General features: G+C 34.7%; 1 protein-coding gene across 6 annotated transcripts in view; it reads right to left on the reverse strand.

Moving 5' to 3' along the window:
* The window catches only part of PTPRK (protein tyrosine phosphatase receptor type K), a 509,148-nt gene that overhangs the window by 379,947 nt on the left and 101,441 nt on the right, over positions 1-27,760 (reverse strand). For all 6 annotated transcript variants that reach the window (XM_069488870.1, XM_069488869.1, XM_069488867.1 and 3 more), the window contains exon 2: positions 15,855-15,977. In XM_069488870.1, the coding sequence (XP_069344971.1) occupies positions 15,855-15,977 (123 nt within the window). The remainder of the gene's footprint in view (positions 1-15,854; positions 15,978-27,760) is intronic.

Consider the following 27,760-nt stretch of genomic DNA (forward strand, 5'->3'; position numbering starts at 1 on the left):
CACAGAAGAGACTTTACAGAAAGATACCATCTTTGACTGGATCAGCAAAAGATATAAGACCAGGAGATGGGCAAAGTGAGGGTTTTGTTACCCATTATAAACTCAACCTCTCCCCAAGGACTGTGCCTTAGGAACCTGTATAATTTTGTACTCTATGCAGCAGTCCCCAACACCTTTTTGCCACCAGGGACCAGTTTCATGGAAGACAATTTTTCCTTGGGGGGGGTGGCCAGCGGGGGGGAAGATGGGGGAGGTGGAGTTCAGGCGGTGATGCAAGCAATGGGGAGCAGCTGTAAATACGGCTGAAGCTTCACTGGCTGACACTGGTCCCCCACTGTGCACCTGCTGTTAACCTCCTAGTGTGCCGCCCAGTTCCTAAGTTTCATGGAAGATAATTTTTCATGGGTTGGGGGCGGGGAGTGGGGGTGTCCGCAGACCAGGGGTTGAGGACCACAGATGTATAGAATTCTGTTACTATTCTGTGTGAGTATTCTGATGTTCAGTGTCTAATAATTTCCTGGAAAATCAAATACATACAGACAGATATATACAAACATATACATATACAGTATTATAATTTTAAAGGGTTTATAAACCCCTTAAAACACATCCATGGACCCCTAGGTTTAAAAAAAATCTGCATTTGATATTCAAAGTAGTTTATACTATATATTATCACAATATGTAGATAAGCCTATAAAGAGCAGAGAGAATTGAACTTACCCTTCTCTCATTCTTCAGAAGAAGTAACCAGCCACAGGTAGGACAGCCAACATAATCTAACTTCTCATTAGGCAACAACTCACAACTAATAACCTGGGGACAGCTCTAGTAGTTGACAAAGTTTTAAAAATTACTCAAATATGTAGAAACCAAATAAGTACCTTTACAAGTTCTACTTTAAGCCATAACACCAAAATTTGTTTGTATGATAGAATATCCATATTTTTAAAGTAATAACAATGAGCCAGTCAGACAGATTTAGACTCAGTTTTTCAAAATCCAGATATTTCCTATGCTTGCCTGAGGGTATTTGTATAGTAAAGCTCAGTTTTTGTAGCACAAGATACTTTTAATAATTTTTCCAGTATCTCAGTGTTTCAAATGTTGTTGCATAACTTCTCCCTCTGCCTTTATAACATTACAGGCTGCAGCTGCTGTCAGCATTAAGTAAAAATCCAAAGTAAAATGTTGTATTTCACAAGGAAAAAATGTAAATTAGAAGGATCACAAAGCAATTCAGTAATCCAAATAGGATAACTACGTAAATATAGTCTTAAAGACTTGAGAAATAATAAACCTTTTTCCAAACTATTTCCATACCTCAAATTCTATCTTTGTTATAAAAATCATTTCCAGGTATCATTACGTGTCACAGCACAAAGCACCTGAACTCAGTGCACAATTACGTAACAAAGGTAATTTTCAGAACTGGATGTAAAATAATTCCTAATGATCTACTAAAAAATTATAATGGAGAAATGCAATTTATTCCTCTCTAAAAAAAAAAATGAAAGGAATTCAAATTAATTTCTTGTAGATTAATGAGATTACTAACCAGCCATGTCACTTTGGGCCAGAGGGAAGAAGGCAAATAATATTTATTAAGCATCGACTACACGCCAGATACTACCAGATGCTGCACAAACCTGTTTTTCATTTCACTGGTACAACAACACTGAGAGAGAGAAATCTTAATATTCCTAATTTACTGATGAGAAAATGGAAGCTCAAAAAGGTTATATGTCATAACCAAATCACAAGCAATAAAACCTAAATTTAAATTCAGGTTACTTTGATCCCAGTCTGTGGTTCCTCTGTTTACCTACATCTACACTATTTTCTTTATTTGTGAAATGAAAAGTTAAAATAATGATAATCTCTAAGGTCTCTTTTAGATTTCACATCCATTATTCTGGTGCTACTACCAAAACTGTTTACACATTACACCAGGTTTGGGAATTTTGTGTGTCAAAATACAAGGAAAACTGAACACAAAAGAATGTGCCTTCTGTTATAGCTTACTATCTTCTCAACTATATATAATAATGTGTCCACAAAAAAATGGACAGTAAATATTAAAAAAGCAGCATGAAACAGACCTATATACAAATTATAAATCATATTTGTTGATCACTCATTTTTCTTATTCAATTCACTCTAATGATTTCTCAGGACTTGTCAGTATCCACTTCCTAACATAGACGTAGAGCATTTAAAATTTCAAAAAACTATTGGACCACTGCCACTGGTCTGGTAAAAAATTGCTCAGGCTGCACAAATAAGAGAGTTACATGAAAGCTGTTCTTTTTTTTTTTTTTTTTTGTACAAAGGGTTTATATAAACATTATGACTGGGGAGAACATTGAACTTTATGATGAAGAATGTGACATATAACAGCAATAGTCACCTCTTCCCACTGGCTTGTTGTCTTCATGGATTTTAATTTTGAGTAAAACAGAACAGAAGAAATAGTCACCTCTACCAAGCTAAGGGGAGTCTATTTCTTGGTTTCACTGCCAATAAATCTAACTAAATAATCCAGTTTAAAAAATCAAAATCAATACCTATCATATAATGGAAGATTTTATTGTCACAGTAATATCCTTAGTAGCCAAGTTAAACTGTAAGACATAACATGAAAAATATCAACTGCCAATACTGCTGCAAAGATATAAACTTACAAAGATTTCAACATATAACTTACTAGAGATATTTCTCAGTACAAAGATTTTTGTCCAATGTTTCAAATTTTTTTTCCTGAGAAAATATTTTTTCTTATGACTCAAAAACTCAAGATAATATGTAAATTCTACAAGTGGAAAGAGTTGTGAGTTATATTCAAATAGTAAAATATCAGAATACGGTAGATATTTTGAAAAGCTTAGAGTGACTAAAAATGGGATGTATGCAGTACATAATTAATAAAAGGTAATGTACCACAAAATAATCCTGTAGTAAAAAACCATATTAATTTTTTGATGATCATAAAAAATACATTATCTTTTTTTAAAGCTTTCATTGCCAAATATTAGATTAATGCCAGACTGGAATTAGGTTTTCTATTAAAATAACAAATTAATATTTTCATATTCTTCCTCATAAGATTATAAAAATTATTTTTAATCTTTTGTTTAATCTAAGAAAAGATTCTGTATCTCTCCAGAATACTTTTTTGTGCATTAAGTTGATTTTATTATTGTTTTGATGATAAAAAACAAATATAACTTTATTTCTTCTGGAAGAGTTAAGTTTCCTTATGGCGGTGTTACCTTCTGCTATTTTATTTTCAAATATAAAATTAGTTACTATATTAACAGCAATTGCTATTATTCTAAATATTGGTAGTAATATTAAAATATTGATATTAATATTAAAATACTGGTATTCTGTATTCTCAGGCACCTATGCCAATATCTTAGTCAAGTGACCAATCTTCTGTGATAATTCTTTTCATTCTTCCTTGCATAACAGGACCCTAAGTTCATAAAAATAAAAATTTCAAGATGTCTTTTCTTCTAAACTATCTTTGGGATTTCCCACAGGGCTTTGAACAACCACAAAGATTCATTTCCTTGCCTTATAAGATTAGGAATGCTGAAAATAATTACATTTGTTTGGCATGCTCCATATTTTTTAATTAGCTCAACACCACTATAAGGGTTACATAGAAAGAGCTTCATATCAGAGAAGTTCAACTCTCTGTGTAAATATTATTAACATAAAATACATGTCCAGGATAAATCAATTTATAGGGAGAACCTAGAGATATGTTAATACCCTCAGTGTCCATATATTCTTAACTTCAGGAAAACATTAACCAAAACCTTATAAAATAGTTAACTGTTGTACCCTGATAGAGAATTTTTTCTCTACTCTGATATGCTTGGTTACTGTAATAAATTAATCACAGCCATTCAGTCATTTAGCAGGTGGTTTCTGTATTCCTTCCATAATTTTCTGAAGGCTCTGCTATAAACTATAGGTTTTACAAATTGGGTCCTTAAACAATGGCCTCAGTGGAAAACTGGACCAGGTACTTCTAACAATGACTAGCCTCAAGGGTACAGGCTTCAGAGCTGGTATCACTTACATATCAGCCAGACTGAACTAGAATACTAAGCCGGAATTTCTAGGACTGAAGACTTCATGAAACAAAAGGGATCTTCAATCCCAAAATTCAAGAGATCAAGCATTAACTAAGTGTTACTTAATGAACTGATGAGGGGAATCTAATTGGGATTATTTGTTTGGGAGAATACCAGCATATTTTTAATGTTCTATATTTTGATTGTTATATGATAAAGATTTTTATTTTTTTGATTTATCTTTAATCCTTGCCTTTGATAAAGGTTCCTTAATTGTTATCTGATTCTAACAGACCCCTGAGAAATTTAGTAAAACATTTTTTGGTAAGTGTCCTTACTTTTAATGGTAAAGTAGTTAAGAGAATAAATACACTAAGAACCTGCCTTCTTTTTACCAGAGCATAATTTGGCAAATCAACTGTGCAAATTGTTTTAATTTTATGCTATGTTCTATTTAAGAAGAACTTTTTACTGAAATGGGCATGAGAAGCCCACCCAAAGGGACAAAGGCTGCATTTCATATGTGGAACCAATCAATACCTACAAAGCCCTCTAGTAAATGGTCTGTTACGTAGTCTAAGCTTATAGGGTCCCAGCCTGAGAGGAAGAAAGGTAAATTCTCAGCAGGCCAAGAAGCTCAGCTGATTTGGAAGACACAAGAGACAAAGGAATTTACTCACATTTACAAGAACTTTATGTGATATACTCCTCATGGAGATGAATATTTTGAGTTTGGCTTCTGAAGAGAAGAATAAATAATGGATATTTATTTTTTTAAAAAACTTTGAAGTGACAGAAGCTATTGAAAATACAATTCTAGATTTCTAATAAAATCTTCAAACAGAAGTGAATTGTCTGTACTTACTATTTGTTTAATACTATATGGTACTGGATAGTTTAATCCTACTACAAGGCTTATATTTGTTAATAAACACTTACTGCTGCACCTATATGAGTGAATCAGACCAAAACAAAATGAGATCAGTGTTTTTTGTTGTTGTTTCCAACAATAATCATCCTTGGAGAATATTTATGTTCATAAAAAGGAATTTTAAAGAACAAATGTTCAAAACTTAGAACCAAGTAAAAGAATAAGTGTGTATCCTTCACCAAAGGACTAATTAATTCTGTAGAAGTATGTACCTTTGTCTGAATCACTATTTGCCACTGATTAAGATATTTCATAACTCTGAGAAAGAAGAGTAAATTTGTAGAAGTCTCATGGCAATACAAACAATACTCACATGCTAATAAAGCAAATAAACTTTAGTAGAGAGGCAAATGATTTCTTTCTGGTAGTCAAGATAATCTCAAGGTTTACTTTCATTGTGCCATTGCACATTTGGTATAGGAATCTTACTCCATATAATCTTTCGAACCAGCCTTACCATCCTGCTGGTTTCCTTAATAGTAAATTAATATTTCTGTAGCACATGCTCATCCACATATATACTATATAACACTTGCCTCTTAGTTTTTGAGTTTCTTACAAAGTATGTTCCCTTATTTATTCTGTATCATAAAACTCATAAGGAAACCAAGAGAGAATACAAAAATTTTCAAGGGTAACAACTGCAGGTCAGAAAGGTAAAATAAGTTTACTAAGGGCAGGAGGATTTCCTGCTTCTCAAGTTACAGATCCAGCAAATGTGTGATATCCAGGTAAAACTGACACTAGACTAAACAATGCATCAGAGAATGCCATGCTATTCTCATAAATGCTTTATTTGTGCAACACTTTTTAAAATCTCACAGCTTTGAAATTCTACTACCTACAGATTCATCCTACCATATTGATATGAAAGAATCCTAAAACAGGCCTGTTAGTTACCTACCCAACATCTACCCCATCCTTATTCCAATACAATCTGTCTGGTCACACGCATCAAGGAGAAATGGCAATAGCCTCAGCCTCAGCTCCAGCTAGAAAAGCAGGGTGGGCCTGACAGAATAGGACAATCAGGTATTATTCTCCTAAAGGCTGACTGGTTTAGGCATGGACATGTAACATAATTTTGACCAATTAGGCCAGAAGATAAATCTGTTGATGGGCATTGCAGAAAAGTTCTTTTTGTTTACACACACACATACACACATGCACACACACACACACACACACACACACATATATGAGACATAAGGAAGGAACAACCAATAACCTTTTCTTCTTCAGGATATTGTCATGTCTGAATTTAGTACTTAGAATAGCTGCAGATTTTATATCCATGAGGGGAGCAAACCTGAGGTAACAAAATGAGCTACCATGATGGAACAGCAAGGAGATGGGAAAAATCTGGATCCCTGATGACATCACTGAACCACCAAATTAGCCAACCCTGGACCTGGTGTTAAGTAGCTTTCCTTGTGGTTTAAAGACACCGAGTTGTGTTTTGCATTACTTGCAGGTAAGGAAAGCATAAGAGATCCAACATCTGCCACATTTCCAAGTCATCTCTGAAGCTTTCTGCTGCAGTTTCTAAAGAAGGATCCCCACTTATACTTGTTTATATAAAGTTCAAAAGTTAAATCCTTATCCTATATCTCTACACATACTTGGATTCCTAGCCTTGCCTTTCCCCAGACATAAAACCTCTGAAAATTTACTTAACCTCTCCTGAACTTCAGTTCCCTCATCTATAGAATGAGTTTAATACATACCCCAAAGGATTTTTGTGAGAATTAAATGAAATGACATATTTTAAAATGCCTGGGATTAGGTAGAAGTGGTCAGAAATATTTTTTAAGTATCCAATAAATAAGTCTGACCTACCTTGGATAAAAATTACACACTCAAAACATAATTTCTGAATAGCCAAATGTGTCATCCTACTTTCCTATTTAAATCACCAACTACTAAAAAACCGAAGGGGTTGGGGGAAGAAAGTATGGGATTACATAACCAACTTGATGAAGTTTGTGGATTTGTCCTATTTCCTATTTAATTTTATTCTCATAAACCTACAAAAAGCAAGCCAGCATCTTTTTAATCTGTGTCACTAGGTGAAGATTTCTTGATGCTGCAGGCATTTCTAAGATGTCGTGGGCTCTAAATATATAAAATGTTCACTTTACGCTGAGCAATACTTCTCAGTCAATAACTTCCTCTTTGGGGGAGGGCATGCAGGCCTTTTCAACATAACATAGTACTCTCTGCAGATATTAGGCTTAAAAACTGACAGTCTCTTCCAAGGTTTGAAAGTACCTTTTATATGTAGTGATAATCTAACATGTACACATAGCTCTCTATTTTTCACAACACAAACTATAGAAGATTATTAACATCACATGTATTTTTAAATAATCCTGAACTTAATTACTTATCTTTTGTTGGTTTTGTTGTAACTTTGTTTTCCTGGCATTCTTCCTGTGTTTGAAAGACAATAAGCTTTTAAACTGAGATAGTCCCAAGCCAACATGAGGCAAATTTATTTTTGGAGAAGAAAAGCATAAGGTCATAACTGTACTTTCAGTCACACTCCTCCCAAGGAAAAGTAATTTTGTTTCTTTGGACTATGTATTGATTTTAAAGTGTATGTTAAAGGTGACTGCATAGTCTTTGAAATTGCTGTGTACTCTTATCTCTAATTCATTTAGGAGGGTGGAAGTTCTCTAGCACTGACACCAATATTAATTTTTTTCTTTTTTTTTTTTTAATACTAGGCTGTTCTTTTCTCCTGAGATATAATGGGACATATCTAACTTAGGTACATTATGTACCTGAAATATCAGGAAAAAAATTCCTGTCTCAGCATGCCATTTCTGTCCACTGTAATTTAGACATTCTTCATGTTGCATTTATGTCCACAAGGATAATAGTCCTACATTAAAAACCAGCCTTCATTAAGTGGCTCACCTTTCAAGCAGTCCATTACAGCCTTTCACTCTCACTCTGCACTGCCTCCAACTCCCACTGTGTTTAATAAGCATCTCAAATGGAGTAAACTATCTTCTCTGTGCTAAGGGCAAAAGCACCGATAGACACATGATAATATGGTTTGGAAGAGGACACTGAAATAAGCCCATAATTCTCATCCTAAAATACTCCACTGCAAACAAAGTCTTAAAATTATTTTCAAACCCTAGACTTTAGTCTGATTCCCTTGGTCCATGAATTTTTCTTTTACCGTACGTGCTCTAATGAGACAGCAGATAATATATGTGTTTCTAAGGGTTTGCTTAGACAAACATGCACCCAAGTGTTCATCAAACAACTAAAAATAACATACAGGTAAATCAAAGAAAGGGCAAAGCGTCTCCCCAGGGGATGAGAATATCTCGGAGGAAGCCCTAAAGCTCAGCACCAATTCCAAACAACAGCGAGTCTCAGATTCCATTTTCCGTGAAGAATACCAGACAGTCATTTAAAGCTCTCAAATCGTGGAAAAAAATAATTTGAGATGAAGTGGTAGAAAATGACTATTGATTAAATCAAATAAATTATAAAGCTCATACAGTAGATTTAAATGTACATGTCCAAATCAAGGAAATCTGTCAGCTCAACTACAATTAAGAAGCAGGATAGGGCCGGGCGTGGTGGCTCACGCCTGTAATCCTAGCACTCTGGGAGGCCGAGGCGGGTGGATCGCTCGAGGTCAGGAGTTCGAGACCAGCCTGAGCAAGAGCGAGACCCCGTCTCTACTAAAAATAGAAAGAAATTATATGGACAACTAAAATATATATATACAAAAAATTAGCCGGGCATGGTGGCGCATGTCTGTAGTCCCAGCTACTCGGGAGGCTGAGGCAGTAGGATCGCTTAAGCCCAGGAGTTTGAGGTTGCTGTGAGCTAGACTGACGCCATGGCACTCACTCTAGCCCGGGCAACAAAGTGAGACTCTGTCTCAAAAAAAAAAAAAAAAAAAAAAAAGAAGCAGGATAGTACTGTAGCAAGAGTAGCTTTGATAACAGACAGACCTAAGTTCAAATTCTGTCCCTGGGTGACTTTAAGCAAGTTATTCACTCCACTTAGCTCTAAAATATCACCAATTTTATAAAGTTCTTGTGAAGATTAAAAAATATATATCATGTCCCTCATAGAGTAAAACTCCCTAGGCTACCAGTAAGTGGGAGCTAATAGTAGGAAGTGCCTTCATCTCAGAGATGCTTATCTGCAAGTACTTGAGTTTGCAAACTCACTGTTCTCAAACTGTCCCTGAGAGCCTGACATCTCTAAGTGTTTTTCACAGAAGCACGTTGATGGAGCTGTGGTGGTGGAAAGGAAAAGGTTAGGGGTGGGTATTTGCAGAATTACAAAGCAAGTTCCAAGACCATTCATTCTTAGTTACTGATTTTATATATTTGAGCATTGGAACATATTGTGTCTTTTAAAACAAAGATTTCTATTGCCTAAAAAATAATTGAAAAACACTGAATGATGCATAGCCCTTCACCTTTGAACTTCTGTGGTTTTCAGGCTCCTTAGAATCTAATGCCAATATCCAATACTTTGAGGTTTTCTCATCTGTGTTGATGACCTGATGTTAAGCCATTCCCTTCCTTTCTTCACCTGTTACCACCCCATCTCTCAGTCCACCTTAGGACAACTGCACATGTTCACATATATATTATCTTTGGTTGTGTTAACAGACAATGCCAACTAGACAACAAAAAAGATAATAAACCAACATTTGGCCTGATTTTCTCTATCCTCTAACATAAAATTAGCCATAATATTAGCAACTTAATATCTCATTACCAACACTATATGCAGATAACTTTATTCTACCACTATCTGCCTTGTTTTGTCTCTGACAGATTGGCTGTCAAATAATTCTGTTAACTCAGCTGTGTCAGATTTTTGGCAGTTGTGACTTCGTGAAAATATATGCCTTATTGTCAACTGTCTCTAATAGGTTGATGGAAATATTAGGCAAAATGATCCACTAATTTTAATACATGATTACCATTCCCAGAGAGAAAGAAATACTAAGTCAACACTGAAATTATCTTGAAATTTCTCAGATGTATTAAAATGTGTTACATGACATACATTTTATTAATACTAAATTATAACTGTCTTCTATAAAACTAAGAGATTAGTATCATTACTTAAAAAACTTTGCTGAAATTGTTACTTATAAATGTTATCATATGTATCAAATTGTGAACACCCATGTTTTATTGAATTTGCACTACGTCACATTATCAGAAGAAAGCTAGACACAAAATCATGTGATCGATGCACTTTCTCTATTGAATATACAAACACACTGAAGCTCTCCAACTACATATTTGAAGAAAACAAGGCTTATTTTAACCACCTAGCTTAGAATTTTTGTTTAAAAATGTAAGGAAAAAAATAGATATATAGTTCTAAAAGTAACAAATCAATTAAAAGGCACTTTTCTTAATACCATCATTCATTTCTCTTCTTTCTCTGTGTAATCTCATTTGCTCTCTATATTTTAGTTTAGGAACTAGACAAAGGGACAAAATTGATTATCCAGTAGGGCCTTAAACTATTGAATCACATCTCACTAAGTTTTATAAGAGAGGAGGAATGGTTTCTTACTTCAATCTTCAGATTTATTTAATAACAGAAGGCTTTTATTTTTTACTATATACACAGCATATGCATTTTAAATAAGGAACTCTATGCAATGATTATCATTACTATCAGTGAAAAGTAACAGATCAGAAAAGGTGGATATAATGTAGTCATAATTTTAAATACTGTCAAAAGGGTGCTCTAGAGACTCTAAAATTCAATTAGCTACTTTACAAAAACCTGTTAAAAAGAAAAAGAAGTTATAATTACAGTGAAAGATAAATGTATTGAGATGTCAATCACAATCCCTGCTCTTGGATCTAGGACAGAACAAACAGTAAAATGGTCAAATGAATTTGTTTCATGAGGTCAAAGGCATGAAGGAACACTTGACAAATAAGGTCATGAACACAGATGCATTTGAGATCAAAGAACAATTTCTAGTTCCATGTAAAATCTCTCATACCCTGTGAATTTCATACACACAAACAGACACACACACACAACAGATTTTTAAGGATTAGAAAACTGGGATAAATTTGACAACAAAGGACAAAAAAGAAAGTTAGAGAAAAAGAACAAGAGAAATACAAAGAGAGAACTCTTTCTTAGCGGTATTCTAATTTTATTTAATAACATATCCAAAATAAACAGGTGATATTTTTTCTAAAGAAATAAGCTGAATATTAGGGATTTGAAGGTCTTCCAATTACATAAAAATCTGAACTCAATATAATGTTTGAGAAATGGGATTTTTTTATTCAATTAATTTTCTAATAAGAGAAAAAAAATCTTTATTATTTAACCCTTGACCAAAATATTTTAAACCTACATTACAGAAGCTGACATATTTGTCTAAGCAACATAAAATAGTGTCTTGGGATATCAAAGATGAAAAAATATGGTGTATGCTCATGAAGACATTATAGTCTAGTGGAAAGGAGGACATATAAAAATATTCTATGATAACAGTGACAATTGAAATATGTACAAAATACAGTGGGGAGCATATTTACACATGAGAATAGAAGAAATATGAGAGTTCCAAGCCAGTCAGGAAAATCTTCTCAAAGTATATAGAACTTGAGTAGACATAGCAGGAATGAGTATGAGAAGTGGACAAAGAAATGTCTAAGCAGAGGAAAGAGAACACACAAAGACCCAAGGATCTCAAAGAGTATAATATTTTTTTAGTGTGGAAGAAGGAATCTAGGATTATGGGAATATAAAAGTTTGTACCCATTTGATGATTCCTAGATTCCTATTATTAATATACATCTTTTATTCTAACCTATTAACATTTTTTTACAAGTTTAATTTTTTATTAGTAGCATTAATTTAATTTTCCGAGCAGTTTACAGTGCAATCTATCTATTGAATGTTCAAGTACATTTATCTAGTTATAATTTCCACATGCTTGTACTAGCAAAAAAAAAAAAAAAAACAAGTATCTGATTATCATTTGAAAACTACCTGATAAATAGTGTTGATACTAACCGGTGACCTATAATATTTTTAAATATTATTTTAGTTTCACAATACTATCCTTGGAGCATTGGGTTGGGTTTTTTGGGGTTTTTTTGGGGGGGGCAGTTTTTATTAACATATCAGATACATAAAGTACAAAACTCAATGTAGAGATCGATGGCTTTTTACAATTTGAGCATACCTGTGAAAACACCAACCAGAGCAAGAAATAAATTATTCCCAGTATACAGAAGCCTTCCTCATGCCACCTTACAAACACTAACCATTGCCTACCTCAGCCAGTCCTGCAAGTAAATAATACACTGACTTCTGACATCATCCGTTAGTTTTGCCTGTTTCTGAAATTTATATAATTTACATAAGTTTATACAAAACATACTCTTTTGTTTCTGATTCCTTTCCTTCAGGTTATGTTTGTGAAATTCATCCATATTGTTGTATATAGCAATAGTTCACTAATTTACATTGCAGTATAATATCCCATTATATGAATATAAAACCATTGATTTATCCATTACACTGCTGACACACATTTGGGTTATTTTCGGCTTGGAACTATTATGATGTCAATGCTGTAAATATTCTTGCACATGTCATTTGTTGAACATATACTCAGTTCTGCTGAGCTTATATCCCAAGAATGGATTTGCTGGCAATTAGGTCGTACAAAGTGGTTGTGCACATTTACAATCCAACCATTGTATGAGGGTTTCACTTGCTCCGCAATCTCACCAACACTTGAAATTACAATTTTCACTTTTCCACTGTGTATGTAGTAGTTTTTCATTGTGGTTTAAATTTGCATTTCCTTGATGGCCAAGTTGAGTGGGTGCTCATATTTTCATATGATTTTGGGCCATTAGGACCCTGTTATGTAAGGTATTTTTAAACATTTTTAGCAGCTCTTTCAGCCATCATCACTATAACCTGAAAGAATGTAGTACGTGAGGCTAGGAATTGCTGCAGAATACTTTAAGCAATTATTGATAGCATTGTATCTTTCCATGAGTAGAAATAATTTTCTTCTTTTTTTCTATTCTTCTCTTCTATCCATATTCATTCTTCTTTTATTCTAACCTTTTTATTCACCCTTTCTTTTTCATCTCTTGGCTTCCAATCCAAAAAGATCATTGAACAGAAGCCAGTGAACCACACCCAGTATTTCACAGTGTTCAGTAACAAGTTTGCATCAGAGGGCCAGTCTTAATACTTTATAGTTGCCAAATGTTTGGGATTTCTTGATTTGTTATTGTTTGCGGCTGTTTTTTATTTAAGTAAACAATAGAAAACAAGCATTCCTTCCTACTTACTTGAAAATAAAAAAAGTCATTCAGACAATTTTAATTGGATAAATCTAAATGTCACTTTCTTGTCAATTTATGAGTAACTAATGTTCAGTCAGCACTTGAGAGGAATATCAGAAGGAAAATGGAAAAAAAAGATATCTATTGTAAAAAGAGGAAAGCAAAAGAATACACGCAAGCGCTTTCTCTCTCCTCTCTGAAAACTAAACAGTCGCATTTGACAAAAATAAAGTGGCCATGACCTTTTTCCCTCCTCTGCATGATTAATTACTTTATGTCCTATTAATTGGAAGATATGGCTGAATTTCAAACACTTTCATTTTCTATGCATATCATCCTGCACTGTAACCACCGATTAAGCTGTTCATCAAAGGTGAGCCAACAAGGTCATCTAAGCAGTAATTCTTCAGCTATTCATTACCCACCATCAATGGTAATTAACAATGGTAACATTTCCATAAATCAACGTCTTTCTGATTATTCTCTGACGATAAACAGTCAAAATGTGTGCATCCCAGTCCACCCCCTTTAATTTTATATGAAAAATGTAGTCTAAATATAACACAGAGAAAACTCAGTTGAAAAATTACAGTAGTTTCTTTAATTAAAATGCACCGGGAAAATAACATTATGTATCTTTGAAAAAAAACACAAACCTATGCACAAAACTAAATAAGTCTGCTGACAAATTAGGGGTCACACATAAGAAGCAAAGGGTATCAATCACGTAGTTCCAATTTATTCCTCAGCAACAGAAATTATTGCTCATTTCAGCCTCAGAAATACTCACTTCCCTACTCAGTAATGAAAAGTGACAATTTAGACTAAAAAGCAGATTTAATTCATTCTATTATCAAAGTACACATCAGGTTGGATCCATAAAAACCTTTCTAGGCCAGATGCGGTGGCTCACGCCTGTAACCCTAGCACTCTGGGAGGCCAAGGCGGGAGGATGGCTTGAGGTCAAGGAGTTCAAGACCAGCCTAAACAAGAGTGAGATCCTGTCTCTACCAAAAGTAGAAATAATTAGCCTGGCATAGTGGTGCATTCCTGTACTCCCAGCTACTCAGGAAGCTGAGGCAGGAGGATCCCTTGAGCCTAGGAGTTGGAGATTGCAGTGAGCTTTGATGCTGCCACTGCACTCTTGCCGGAGTGACAGAGCAAGACTCTGTCTCAAAAAAAAAAAACACCTTTCCAAAGGATATATTTACTATATTCATTTACAAACCCAAATTTGGAAATGTAACTTTTTTATTTGTAACTGTTTTATTTGCTCTGTGTACTTGTGATATGTTGTTTATTGTTGACATTTTTTACTTTTTACTTTTTTTAAAATCATATGCACATTCTGGGATTCCACTAATAAAATTTTCTCTCTTCAATGACCAGAATTGACATTTTCACTTCCAATGGCTGTGTCTAAAATTGTCATATCTAAAATTCACACTCAGTTAGGAAGGACTTACCAAATTTGTAGAAAAGATAATTATAAACTATTTTTAAATAATTATAATAAAAATACTAAAAATATTTTTTAAAACCTACATTATTAGTAGTGGGCAATCAGCACATCAATTATTATGTATTATATATACATGATTATATATAATTATATACTATATTTATTTGTTTCTAAATATTGGAAGGAAAATAGTTTGCTCTTTTTATTGTTATATTTTAAAATTCTTGTTTACATATGCCATTTTTACAATTTAATAAGTTATTGCTAAACGTATACACAGAGAACTTGGAATTAGTTCCAAATTAATGTAGAATTGGAAGCACAAATATTAGTCTGATATTATATGAAACAGTATGTATATATTGATATCTTATGTCAATGTGATTTTTATAAATAAGAAAAAACACAACTCAAACTGGCTTAAATAATTAGAAAATATATTATCTTACAAAACCAAAAATCAAAGGCTACAACAAAGTCTAGGTAAAGAACAACAGGTCTTGGTGCTATTTCTCTACAACTGTGTCTCCATTCTGCCTGCCCTCAGAGTCACTGGCATGCATGTGACCGATGAGAGGAAGATACAACCTCCCTCCCCACCATGTGATATAAGTCTTTCCCCTCAGTGTGATGGGACTAAACCTGTGCAATTTAATTGAATAGCTATCAAATGAGTTGATTCCATGTTTAAGATTGTTTGAAAGCATTGTTAGTTCTGCTTTCTTATTTTTTGGCTTGCCATTTGGATTTATTATTAAATAGGGGGGAAAAAAACCACTCATACTTATATTTTTGTCCAAAGACAGAGATAACAAAGGTATAGTGAGCATTCTTGAATAATACAGGATTATAGAAAGGTATTAAGAGAAAGGCAAAAAATATTTTAAGGCTCTTCAATGTGCTCTAGTAGCACAATAAATTAGCTTATTATAACAGTTAAATTATTATTGTTATGCTTGAAATAAGAAAATGCTATATATACCAAAGCTATTCCCCCAATACTGGGTAAACAGAATGTTTCTCACCTTGAGGCATCTCGGGGGGCAGATAATGAGGCTCTTGAGCACTGACATGTACCCATTCAAAGTCATCATACAGATCCTGGTGGTAATCACAGGCCCCCGGACCATCATCGAAAGTGCAGCCACCTGGAAGGGGAAAGGAGGACTCCGGTTATATTCTAAACAGACTTTCTAAAGGCGGAAAAAGCGCTGGAGAAGCAAATGTTATACTGAAATACGTAATGTGGTACTCATAATTTTAATAATAAATGACACACCTGTTTATCACTATTTTCTTTAAATTTTCACACAAAAAGAAATTTTTACCAGTATCTTCTGTTTGCATGAGAAGCAAGTTTGAGCCTCAGAAGGAAAGCTTAGGCACAGATTTTAAACTGTTAAAAATAAAAAAAAGACTCATCTATAAGTGAGGTTTTCCTGAAATATACAAAGAACCTAGAATCTAAATAGTTTTTAATAACTTTAGTGGGGATAAGGGGAGGACAGAAAAGAAGAAATTGTCTTTCTTTGTAATGCAAGTTCAAAAGGTGAAGTTAATATCTGTCTTACCAAATTCCTTGCTTTAAAACAACTATTCAAAATCTACTCATAGTAGCAAATGAAACATAAAGTTTTAAGGAGTCTAAAGTGTTTGAGGTCCCTGATACCTTTCATACTTTACTCAGATTACTTTCATCCACATTTACCCAAGCACATAACCAATCAGATTATCCTATAATCACTCTCACCACTTCCACTTTATTTAATAATCTATTTTTTTTAAATGGAGGTAGCATTTCCCTTTTCCATCAGTCATTTTTTTTTCTGGCTTTATTTCCAGGGGTAATTTTATGGCAGAAGTAGAATGATTACTTTTGCTTCTTGCCTACATGTACAGGCACACACAATGTATTTGGTTTATTAAAATCATGAAAATAAGAACTGGCCTATATGTCTAATCTTGAAAGAAAATGGATTAGAACTAACAAAAACCCAGCAGTGGGTTTAATGAAAAAAACCAATAACTTGTCTCCTTTCAAATAGCTTATTTGTTTAGTTTCCATGGGGATCTCTGCGAAGAAACTCAGCAAATTCTCTGACCAAGCAACAGGCTAAGGAGTGGTATATTTAAGTTAGTTCTATGAATTCTTCTCTGTATAAAAGGAATTCACTTTCCTCATCAAAAGTTTGGCAATTTGAGTATGAATAAAAATTACGTTCTTCACCAATGACAGAAAGGAGCCAGAGTCACAGGTAAAATAAACAAAGCAGGCAAGGCCGGGCGCGGTGGCTCATGCCTGTAATCCTAGCACTCTGGGAAGCCGAGGCGGGTGGATCGCTCGAGGTCAGGAGTTCGAGACCAGCCTGAGCAAGAGTGAGACCCCGTCTCTACTAAAAATAGAAAGAAATTATATGGACAACTAAAATATATATATACAAAAAATTAGCCGGGCATGGTGGTGCATGCCTGTAGTCCCAGCTACTTGGGAGGCTGAGGCAGGAGGATCGCTTGAGCCCAGGAGTTTGAGGTTGCTGTGAGCTAGGCTGACGCCACGGCACTCACTCTAGCCCGGGCAACAGAGTGAGACTCTGTCTCAAAAAAAAAAAAAAACAAAGCAGGCAAGATCAGACATGTCCAGATGACACTACAGCCCTAAAACCTTTTGCAAAAGCAGAATGTTTTGTGTATCCTTGAATTACTCTTACGACTACGACAATCCTTTAAAATAGCCAAACTCCAAGGGCCAGGTGCAGTGGTTCATGCCTGTAATCCCAGCACTTTGGGAGGCCCAGGTAGGAGGATTGCTTGAGGCTAGGAGTTCGAGACCGGCCTGGGCAACATAGTAAGACCCTGTCTCTACAAAAAAATCTTAAAAATTTGCAAAGCATAGTAGCATGTGATTGGGGAGGCTGAGGTGGGAGGATGGCTTGAGCTCAGGAGTTCAAGGTTATAATGAGCTATGATAGAGCCACTGCACTCCAGCCTGGACAACAGAGTAAGACACTAGCTCTTAAAAAAACAAATCAAATAACCAAACTTCAGAAGCTTAAAGACTTAATGTTGTCTTTTACATATATTTTCTGTAAATGTTCTCATGAAAAATGATGTGTTTTTAATCTAAAATTCATCAATGAAAAGAGGTTGCTAGGAAATACATCTTCACATAGCAAGGGGAAAGTTCTTCTCAAAATATAATTTGCTATCATAACCCTAAAATAACTTATTGCTTTGCAACACAGGCCTTCAGGACCCCCATTACCCTTTGTAATAGTGTGAGTGCCCTCTGTATATAAATTTAAACTACCAGTGGAACCCACATTGACTCATTTGGAAGACAAATGGCCTTAATTGCTGTCCTTCATAGTCACTGTTAATTTTAGCCTACAGGATCCTGATTAGCAATAACAACTAGGAGTAGCTGTATAAAATAAGTGGGTCAACCCCTGCCATTTGTTGCACATCACTGCCATATCAGAAATGTGTCAAGAGAGTCTTGAAAATCATTATTGGCCTACTTGACTTGAGTGATAGGAAATTTTTTCAAGAATTTTTAATTTATAATTTACAATAAGTTCTAATTCAGGAGGTGTAATATATAGCATATTAATAAATCTTTTACAAATCCTTTTTTAAAGAATTTTGTATTTTGAGGTTAAGGACTAACACAGTAGATGATAGGAAATATTAAAAAAAAAATCCTGAACTGATAAATGAGACAGAACTATGGGGGATCTATGTGTGTGTATGTAAACCTATATGTATGTACATATACATAAAGTATGTTATGTGGGATAATCATAGTATGATTCAAGTTCCAAAGAACACAAAAGAATGCACGACCTACAGGAGGGTTGGTTAGGGAAAGCTTCACTGAGTTATTCCTAGTGAAGATGAGGAAGGATGTGACAAGCAGAAAAAAGCCAAAATGGAAATGGGACTGAAATTAGGGGAAAAGCCAGACAAAAGCAACACAAGTCTAAAAAAACATGATATGTTGAGGAATCTCAAATAATTCTGTATAATGAGCACGCAGAGCATGTAGGGAACTAGGCAGAAACAAAACTAAATATAAAAGACTTTAAATGTCATAAAAAGCAGTTTAGAGTTTGTCCTACAGTTGTACTGAAATCATAAAAGACTTTTATCCAGATCTGTGACACAATTCAAGCCACATTTAAAAAATAATGGTAATAATAGCAGCCATGTAGTTTAAAGAGGATGGGGTGGGGTGGGGGCGTATAATGGAGGTAAATAATTTGGTTCAACCTTACAACAGAGAGCCCATAATATATATCCTGAGCTGACTCCATCATACACAATTCCTACTGAGTCTTCTGTGATACATAGTCCTCTATACACATGCTCTTGACTGCAAGACATCGTTATGTATAGCATTATAATTTATTAAAAGAGAAATGTCATAGCAAGTTTCTAAGTCATAAATTAAAACACAGCACATGGATTTAAAGTTTCACTGAGCTGGATGGCAAAACAGAAGGCGGCACTACTGAAATTTAGTTAGGTAGAAGGGAAGAAAACTGAGTGAGGAAACATCTTCCATTTTCAGTTGTTGCATTTGCTACTGGTGACCAGGCTACAATGAGTAGCTACAAATCATGCCAGAGAGATGGTGACCACGGTTCCTTGACCCCTGGAGGAGAATTACTTCTGAAGAGCCATTTCACAGATTGCTAATTCCTCTACACCAATCAATCAGCTAAGGCACAGATCTATCACCACAATGGTCTGCTTCCACCATGGCAAGCCACTTAAGGGACTCTGCAACCTGTTCACTAAAAATAAAAATCAAGCTGATCTGGACTTGCCAGAATTTCTTTCCATTTCTAAGTTGCTGACTGAAACATCTAGTACTGCATAATAGTAGCCCCACGCACACCAAAAATAAAAAAGAGAGAAGAAAGTATCCCTAGCCCCAAAACTGTATTGCCTAAACATGCAGCATTTAGAGATTAGCATTTAAATAAGCATCTTGAGTGCTTATTTAAACAGAGGGGTGGTAGCTCTGAAAGAAAATGGAAATAGAGACCCTTTCTGTGGAGTCATGAACAAAATGAATACTAAAATCCTTTCTGAAGTCAAACTTTTCAATACAACCTGGAGTCAGGTTAATTTAGACAAAGTTGAAATGAAGAAAAATAAAATGTCAGCAGAGCACTGGACAGCTCTGAACATTTTATGAAGGACTTTTTAAAAAAGATATTGGCCTAGGATCTCCCACATTCTCTCCTCCAAGGCACTTATATATTCTTAATTGTCTGAGTACAACGGCAAGAAACAAATGGAATTGTCTTTCATGGTTCTTTAGTGTTTATAAAGAACAAGCTTCATTTAGAATAAGATACAGACCATTTTCTTAAATCATTTTAGAATACACAGGGTTTTTAAAAGCAAGAGGAAAGTCCTGGACAAAATATGTTGACAAATGCAATATCCTTAGCACAGTTGTTTGATGACCCTCAAAATGGACAAATTAACCTTCTCTCATTGTGAATTAAGCTGTGATGTACAAATTTGCTCCTGTAAGTGATCATCAACTTTGGAATGATCTTTCTTTCTCTTAGAACACAGAGAAAGATTAATACATGTCACATTAGGATACGTGCGATACCAAGTTAAACCAACTTTGAATAGGTCATCTTTATCTATGCTATCAGAAACCATAACATAAATTAGCTGGTATAATCACCAAAACTCATTACAAAGAAGCCAATAGATTTTACAAAAAATTAAATAGAATAAAAAATGAACTTACTACTGAATATCTTAAATGTGATTCCATTTATAATCTATTCCCAGAAAAATGCCTTATTGGAAAAAGTATAGAAATTGATGCTTTTAAATAAAGTCCATATTTCCTCTGAAATATACTGGGCTATCTTAAAAGTGGGTTTTTTTTCCCTTTTACCTCTATATTTCTGGGAATATTGAAGGTATCAAATAAAAACTGACATACCATGATCAACACTGAGGTAGTTTACATCTACTCTAAAGACAAGCAACTTTTTTCCAATTTAAGTACCGAAATTAAAACAGGACAAAAATCCCAAGTAGATACAAAGAATGAATGCCTTTAGGGCATTTAAGTATGAGTCATGGTCAAAATATATTTCTCAGGATCTACTGGAAGAAAACTAAGAAAATTTATGAATAAGAGTTCTTTAAAAGATAATCACTTCAGATCCAGAAAAAAAAAAATCCTTTGCCCTGAGTATAGTTAATTAATATGTGAAAATATTTTTTGAGTCTAGCTCCTTCATAAAGGAAAAGAAACCTGAGACACATTTGTAGAAATATAGACTCAGCTTTTATGGATAGGTAGAAAAACTCTTAATGATGAGAGAACTCATTTCAAACACGGCAATTAATTATCTAATTGATCATCTGTAGCACTGCATCTCTGCCCAAGAATATATGTGTAATCTATACAATCCAAGATTATTTAACTGGCAATGGCAAGACTTCTACTCAAATTGCCTATGATTGAAAGCAACTGCTATACTCCAATTAAATAATCATCCTTCAATAAGACTGAATCAACGGATGGGAAGTCCGATTTCACTCCCCTCCATCTTTGCAGAGAAGCAATATTAAAATCTCCTATACTTCAATTAATAAGACTTAAGGAATTTTAAGAAACTGGCACACATGATCCACTTAATTGCTAGAAGAGAGACAGTGTACCAGGCCCAGCATGGAGTGATGGCTAAGAACATATGCAGCTTTTCAGTTTACTTATTTGAGCTTTAATTTCCTCCCCAGTAAAATCAGGGTAATAGCTACAGGACAATGGTGTTAGAATTAGTCATAATAACGTAGGTCAAGCTCCTAACACTCAACAAGTTTTTTTAAAAAGCATCCTTATTTTTTCCATGTTCCATTCTTCAGTTTATTTTGTTTATATGCATACAGATGCAACCCTATGCACATATTTAACACAATAAACCTTTAGTGAAATAGAAATATGGTTTCTATCTAATTTATCCAGAAAGACTAAAAAGAATGTATATAAAGGCAATACCATATTGCCAAAACAAGTTTTCCCTAAACACTCATCAGGTATACTTCCAAGATATATCTTAGGAAATATCTGCCTTTAGATAAGGAGTCAGTAAACTATAAAAAGCAAGTTAGCAAATATTTTAGGCTTTACAGGCTATACCATTTCCATTACAACTACACAACTCTAGTCATTGTAACAAGAAAGCAGCCAAAGAGAATACCTAACAAATGGGCATGGCTGTATTTAAATATAACTTTATTTATAAAACAAGCTGCAGGCTGGATATGGCCTGTGGGCCATACTTCCCCAGCCCCAGGTTTAGAGCACTTTGAGCTTCACTGTTCTTTAAAACTGTAGGTGGAATATAGTCTGGTTAAAAGCTTATAACCAAGGGTCTTTGATATCTGCATCACCTCCATATGGCTCCATATTCTTTCCCATATATAAAGACAAGTGGTGGTAGGTCACAGCCAGGAAACTGAACTAGAAATGGAATCTGAATGTTAGCACTATGTCTAAAACCAAATCAGTTGTCTCACTGGACAACCGTATAAGTCAGAAAGTGAGATTAGGAAAAGGGAGCGCTAAAGATGCTTTCAAGGTCCTCTAGTCCAAAGGCTTCAAACTTGTAAGGCGACAAAGGGAAATATATTTTACCTCATGACCCAGCATATACATGCATAAATGAGTGCCAATTATCTCTACTATTCACTAGTTCAGCGCTCTTTCCATAAGTGAAATAAAACGAAGAGCAGTTGTGTGAATCAGGGAAGCAGATATTAATAGAAAAAAGGTCAGCAAACCTTCTTTTTTTTCTTTTTTTTCCAAATACATGTGACCATGTATCCATTGTAGGAGGGGACCCAGAACACAAGTGTGAGCAATCCAAACCTCTTTACCTTATTTTCAGGTCTCAGGAACTAGTCAGAATCCAAAAAAAAAAGCCTCTGAGACCCGAGCAGCCTTTACAGTATGTATGTGACTTCATCCAACCTCATTATGGAGCTAATGGGTGATTACATGCCAAACAGCCATAGAAATGATTTCACAGATGAAAAGAGGTTTATTAAAATGTAAAAGGAACATATTAGTGAAAAGTAACTCATAGTGGAAAAAATAAAATTTGCCAAGAGTCACAGAGCAAGAAAGTGTCAGAGCCAGTATCTTAACCTAGGCACTATGAGTTTTTTACTCTTAACCACTACACTAGACGGCTCATCGAAATGAGGCAGGAGTAGATATTTTCAGAATCATCTAGTACAGCTCCCTCCAATGAGCACAGCCTCAAGATATTACCCAACAGAGAGAGAAATCCCCAGCCCACCCATAAGATAGTATGGTGGTTGGTGTGAGCATAAAAAAGTGGCAAACTTTGAACCACATCGTATGGTAAAATCTCTCGGGCACCCTTGATGCCACAGACAGGAAAGGATCTTTATTGGACAAAGCCATAAAAGCCTAGTTGATTGACTAGTTATTTCTGCAAATACTTTTATTTAAATAGGGTGACTTAAGGCTGAAAATTTATACAATCATAACACTGTCCTATCACTCTTGTTTGGCAATCTTCAGTTTTCATCTCATTTCCCCCAAAACATGTATAAACAGTGACTTTTCCATCTCTAAAACCATTAAAATAAATTAAAAGCAATTTTGTTCTGACAATTTTCGCAGCAGCCCTCACACTCACTGTAGGATAAGAAATTAGGTGTTTTCCCAAAGATCAATAGCGATTATATTTACTCAAGTTTCTTTTCCTATTTTTTTGTCCTTTTAACTATTCCAGTAAAATCTTTTCCGCTTAGTGTTAGATACACAGTCTGGAGAAAACCATTGAACAAAGTAATAGAGAGTAAATGTAGTGAAAAATAAAATTCCCAACTGAAGCCATATTTACATTTTGGTAAAATTGGAAACCACCCAGGCTCACACTTAAACATTTCTTTGTTTTGTTTTGTTTCTCATGGAGGGATTACTGATTACTGATTACTGGTGGGCTCCACTTCACCCATGTCAGACACATTCAGGCTTATTTTCAGCAGTTGCTCCTGACTCAGCTCAAGCATGATGAGTGATACATCATTTTCATTTATGAAAGGAATTCTGTGAAAGGCTAAAGCCATGTAAACAGATTTCCATGACCCAACCTCCTAGAGGAAGGGCAAAAACCTGCACTAAGGCTTTGAATTTAAAGTTTTATATCAGATTGGCAAAGCAAATTTAAATATACGCAATTACATTTTAAGGAGGTCAACAATTCAGTTTTACAAAACTTTGAGGTATACTTCAAGGAAACAGATAACCAACTAATTTAGATAGGTAATTAAAATGCATCTCGAAAGTATAGAAAAAACTTGATCTTTCTACAGTTTTCATTAATATGAAACCCCTTTCCTCTCAGAATATTTCTAGACTTGGTTAATGTAGAGAGAAGGTTTACAGGCCAATGTTCAGGTTTTTCAAAGTTCTTAAAATACATTCTGATTAGTAAAGAATTATGGTTCTTTTGCCATTTTCTTTAGATAGAATAAGAAAACTGAGTATCATCTTCATCTGAACTAGTAGTTACTGCTATTGGATGTATTAACCAGTTCTTCTCATTCTAAGAATCATGCAGTGTCAGAGTTTGACCTTCTTTCAGGTCTACAGTAAATAAGCCAGTCACACAAACACAAGCGAATAGTTACGTTAACGTTGAATGATGTCAGAAACCTTGCGCCTGTAATCCCAGCTACTCGAGAGGCTGAGGCTGGATGATATCTTGAGGCCAGGAGTTAGACACTAGCCTGGGCAACATAGTGAAACCCTATCTCTAAAAAAATAAAAAATAAATTAGCCAGGCATAGTGATGGCACCTGTAGTCCTAGCTACTCAGGAGGCTGAGTGGGGAAAACCACTTGAGCCCAGAATTTCCAGGCTACAGTGAGCTATGACTATGCCACCGCATTCTAGCCTGGGTGACGGAGTGAGGCACATCTGAAAGAAAGACAGAAAGAAAGAGAAAGAGGGAGGAGAGAAGAAGAGAGGAAAGAAGGAAGTTAGTGAATTGCCACATAAAATAAAGATTTCTCAAGTAGCAAAAAACACTGCTATCCACAGATATTTAAGTGACATGTAAGTCAATGGCCATTCTAACCTAATGGAAAGAGTTTAAGTGGAAGAATGTTGAATACAGTTTTACGTTGGGTCTCACCAAGGTTCAGGTCTGCCTGTGTCTTCATTTTTTCATTTCTTTAACAAAGAAACAATTTGGCTTCACTTTCCCATCTATACTTCCAACTACTCTTTAGGAATGCTGTGCCAATTAATTTGAATCTCTCTGCAATATCCTATGATATTAGAAGTTAAGTGCTACGCACATTTAAGTCATCATTAGGTGGGATTTTAGTTAGGAAAACATGCAGGTGATATTCTTATTATTGTTTTTATGTATATATGAAATTTTAAATGTAAAATGATCAGAAGTTTGGAGGATTAGAAAAGGGAAGATGAGCTTACAACAGTACCCCATCATTCCTAGCCCTTCGTGAAGAGATAAAGCAGCTATAGGATGATAAATTCAGGTCAGTGTCAGGAAAGAGTGCCACCACTGACTACTCTCCTGTAGAAATTCCTAAAGTGTAAACTACCGCAATTCAACTATTCTTACATGATAAAAATATTTTAAAGATGCTGACTCTACCCGTATTAGGATTTCATAGGAAACTCAAAAATACAAAAAATAAATCAGTGCAGAAAAGAGGTCTGGAACTGGAAGAATAATTTAATAGAAATAAGAAGTTAACTTTCTTATGCTGCAAACTCCAGCATTTCAGGCATACACAGTTCCTAAGAATAGTAGGTATGAAAATATCTACAGACTTCAAATATCCTAGTCTCATCAAATTTGGATGATTGGTTGAAGCAATATAATTCATTTATTCACATTCTCACTTTTAATTTTCCCTCCAGCTCTTGCTCTAAAACTTAATGACCAAATGTAAATCTATCAAATTATAAGGTTTACTGAAAAAATGTAAACACATTTCTTCAGAATGAAACATAAAAACATAGAGTTTTTTTTTTTTTTAATTTCAAATATGGGGAGAGAGAAGCTGGCAAATAAGATTTGAATAATAGATTAAAGGCAGGAACAGTATGAAGATAGCATTTGAAGTCTGGTATCTCCTGTGCAGTATCTCACCTCAAGCCATAGCTCATATTTCAAAATTTTCAACTCTCCAAAAATAGGTAAAATAAAATACATTATTACAATATGTTGCTGACAAGGACATTCCAGTAAATAATTCACAAAAATAGGTTGCCCTAATTAATGTACCAATACATTTAAGAAATGTCTCTCATCTTTGCTATTTAAGTAAGGGCAAATTGCAGCAAAAATGAGGGGATTGTCCATATTATTTGGAAAAATAAAAAAAAACAACAACAACAAAGAATTGATAATATGTAATGTTGACCAGAGAGGGGGTAACAAAGAAGGGCAACTGGCACTTTCTCTTTTTGAGGGCAATTTTGGTTTATTTACCAAAGTTTTTAACACACTTGCCCTTTAATCTAGCATTTTCACTTCTAAAAATCTACCCTACGTATATGTTGGTATATGTGCAGTCCTGAGTCCTACAAATACAAGCTAGGGCAACAAACCCTCCAAGGAACAAAAACAAAATACATATGGGTCTTTTCAATGACAACCAAAGACAACAGGAAAACCTTCAAGCTTACAGGGCACTGACAGCAAAATGACTTGCAAATATACCCTCAAACTTTGGACTAATGGACAACACTAGGGTATTATAAGAGTTAACAGTGGGGAACCTAAATATTCAACATTATCAACTGATGAAAGCAAAACATATTTTAAGAAATAATATAGAATCTAGTAATTATTTGGCAAAATGCCAAGGGAATAGAAAGATTCAAAAATATTACAGAGATAAAGAAATATCGAATCAAGTGCACAAATGCTTTGAAAGAAGAAAGTGTCATAGGAGATCAGTGACATCAAAGTATCCCTCCCTAGCCACCAATTGTTTCAGCTAGCTATTTAGCAAATTGAGAAAACACACACAGGGGAACTACTCATGAAAAGTAACATTTTATGATAAACGATTCAAGATAAGATTGATTACACCAATAGTATTTTAACTCAACCAAAAATAAAATTATATAAAAGAATGGCTTTAAGTATAACTTCCTACTATTCTCCTGACACCTAATAACATAACTTGCCTCCTTTTCACTTATCATTTCAGTAACCACAGGCCTTATCTGAAGATACAACCAGAATGCAAAACAGATTAAGGCATAATAGAGGTAGACATGCCAAAAGTATTTCCCATGCTGCTTTATCTGCAAAGGATGGATTTATGCCTTTGTCAAAGAATGCAAGCATATACATATTTCCATATGAAATGCTTGGACCATGGTTGTGACTACCTAGCTATGATTACTCATAACATTACTTAATTCAATGTTTTTACTAGTAACCTGATATTAGCAAAACAAAATATATTCCTAGAAATACCATTTTCAGTTAATGGAATATAATACAATCAACTAGTGAAATCACATGTTCAATGTATTAAGGGAAGTAAGAAAATATCTTCCAATGTCAAGTCCTTTCCTAACCTCTCAACTCTTAGCATTGTGATTAATTTTCGTCTACAATTTGGGTGTTACCACAGGTTTCACATAGATCAAGATGATGCATGGAGGAAGGAGGGCTGGAGATAGTAAGGCATAAAATCGTGATAATTAGCTGGTATTTCAAGTAACTGTATTTGACTAAGATTCTTTCATAAAATGCTCTACAGAGTGGGTAGTAACAGAAGAAGGGCTTTCAGATTACAGAAAATAGATGACACAGACACAGAAGAACGAAGGTATCTCTTGGGGGAGGCACAGAAG

The sequence above is a fragment of the Eulemur rufifrons genome, chromosome 15 (genome assembly GCF_041146395.1).
Source record: "Eulemur rufifrons isolate Redbay chromosome 15, OSU_ERuf_1, whole genome shotgun sequence".
NCBI classification, from domain to species: domain Eukaryota; kingdom Metazoa; phylum Chordata; class Mammalia; order Primates; family Lemuridae; genus Eulemur; species Eulemur rufifrons.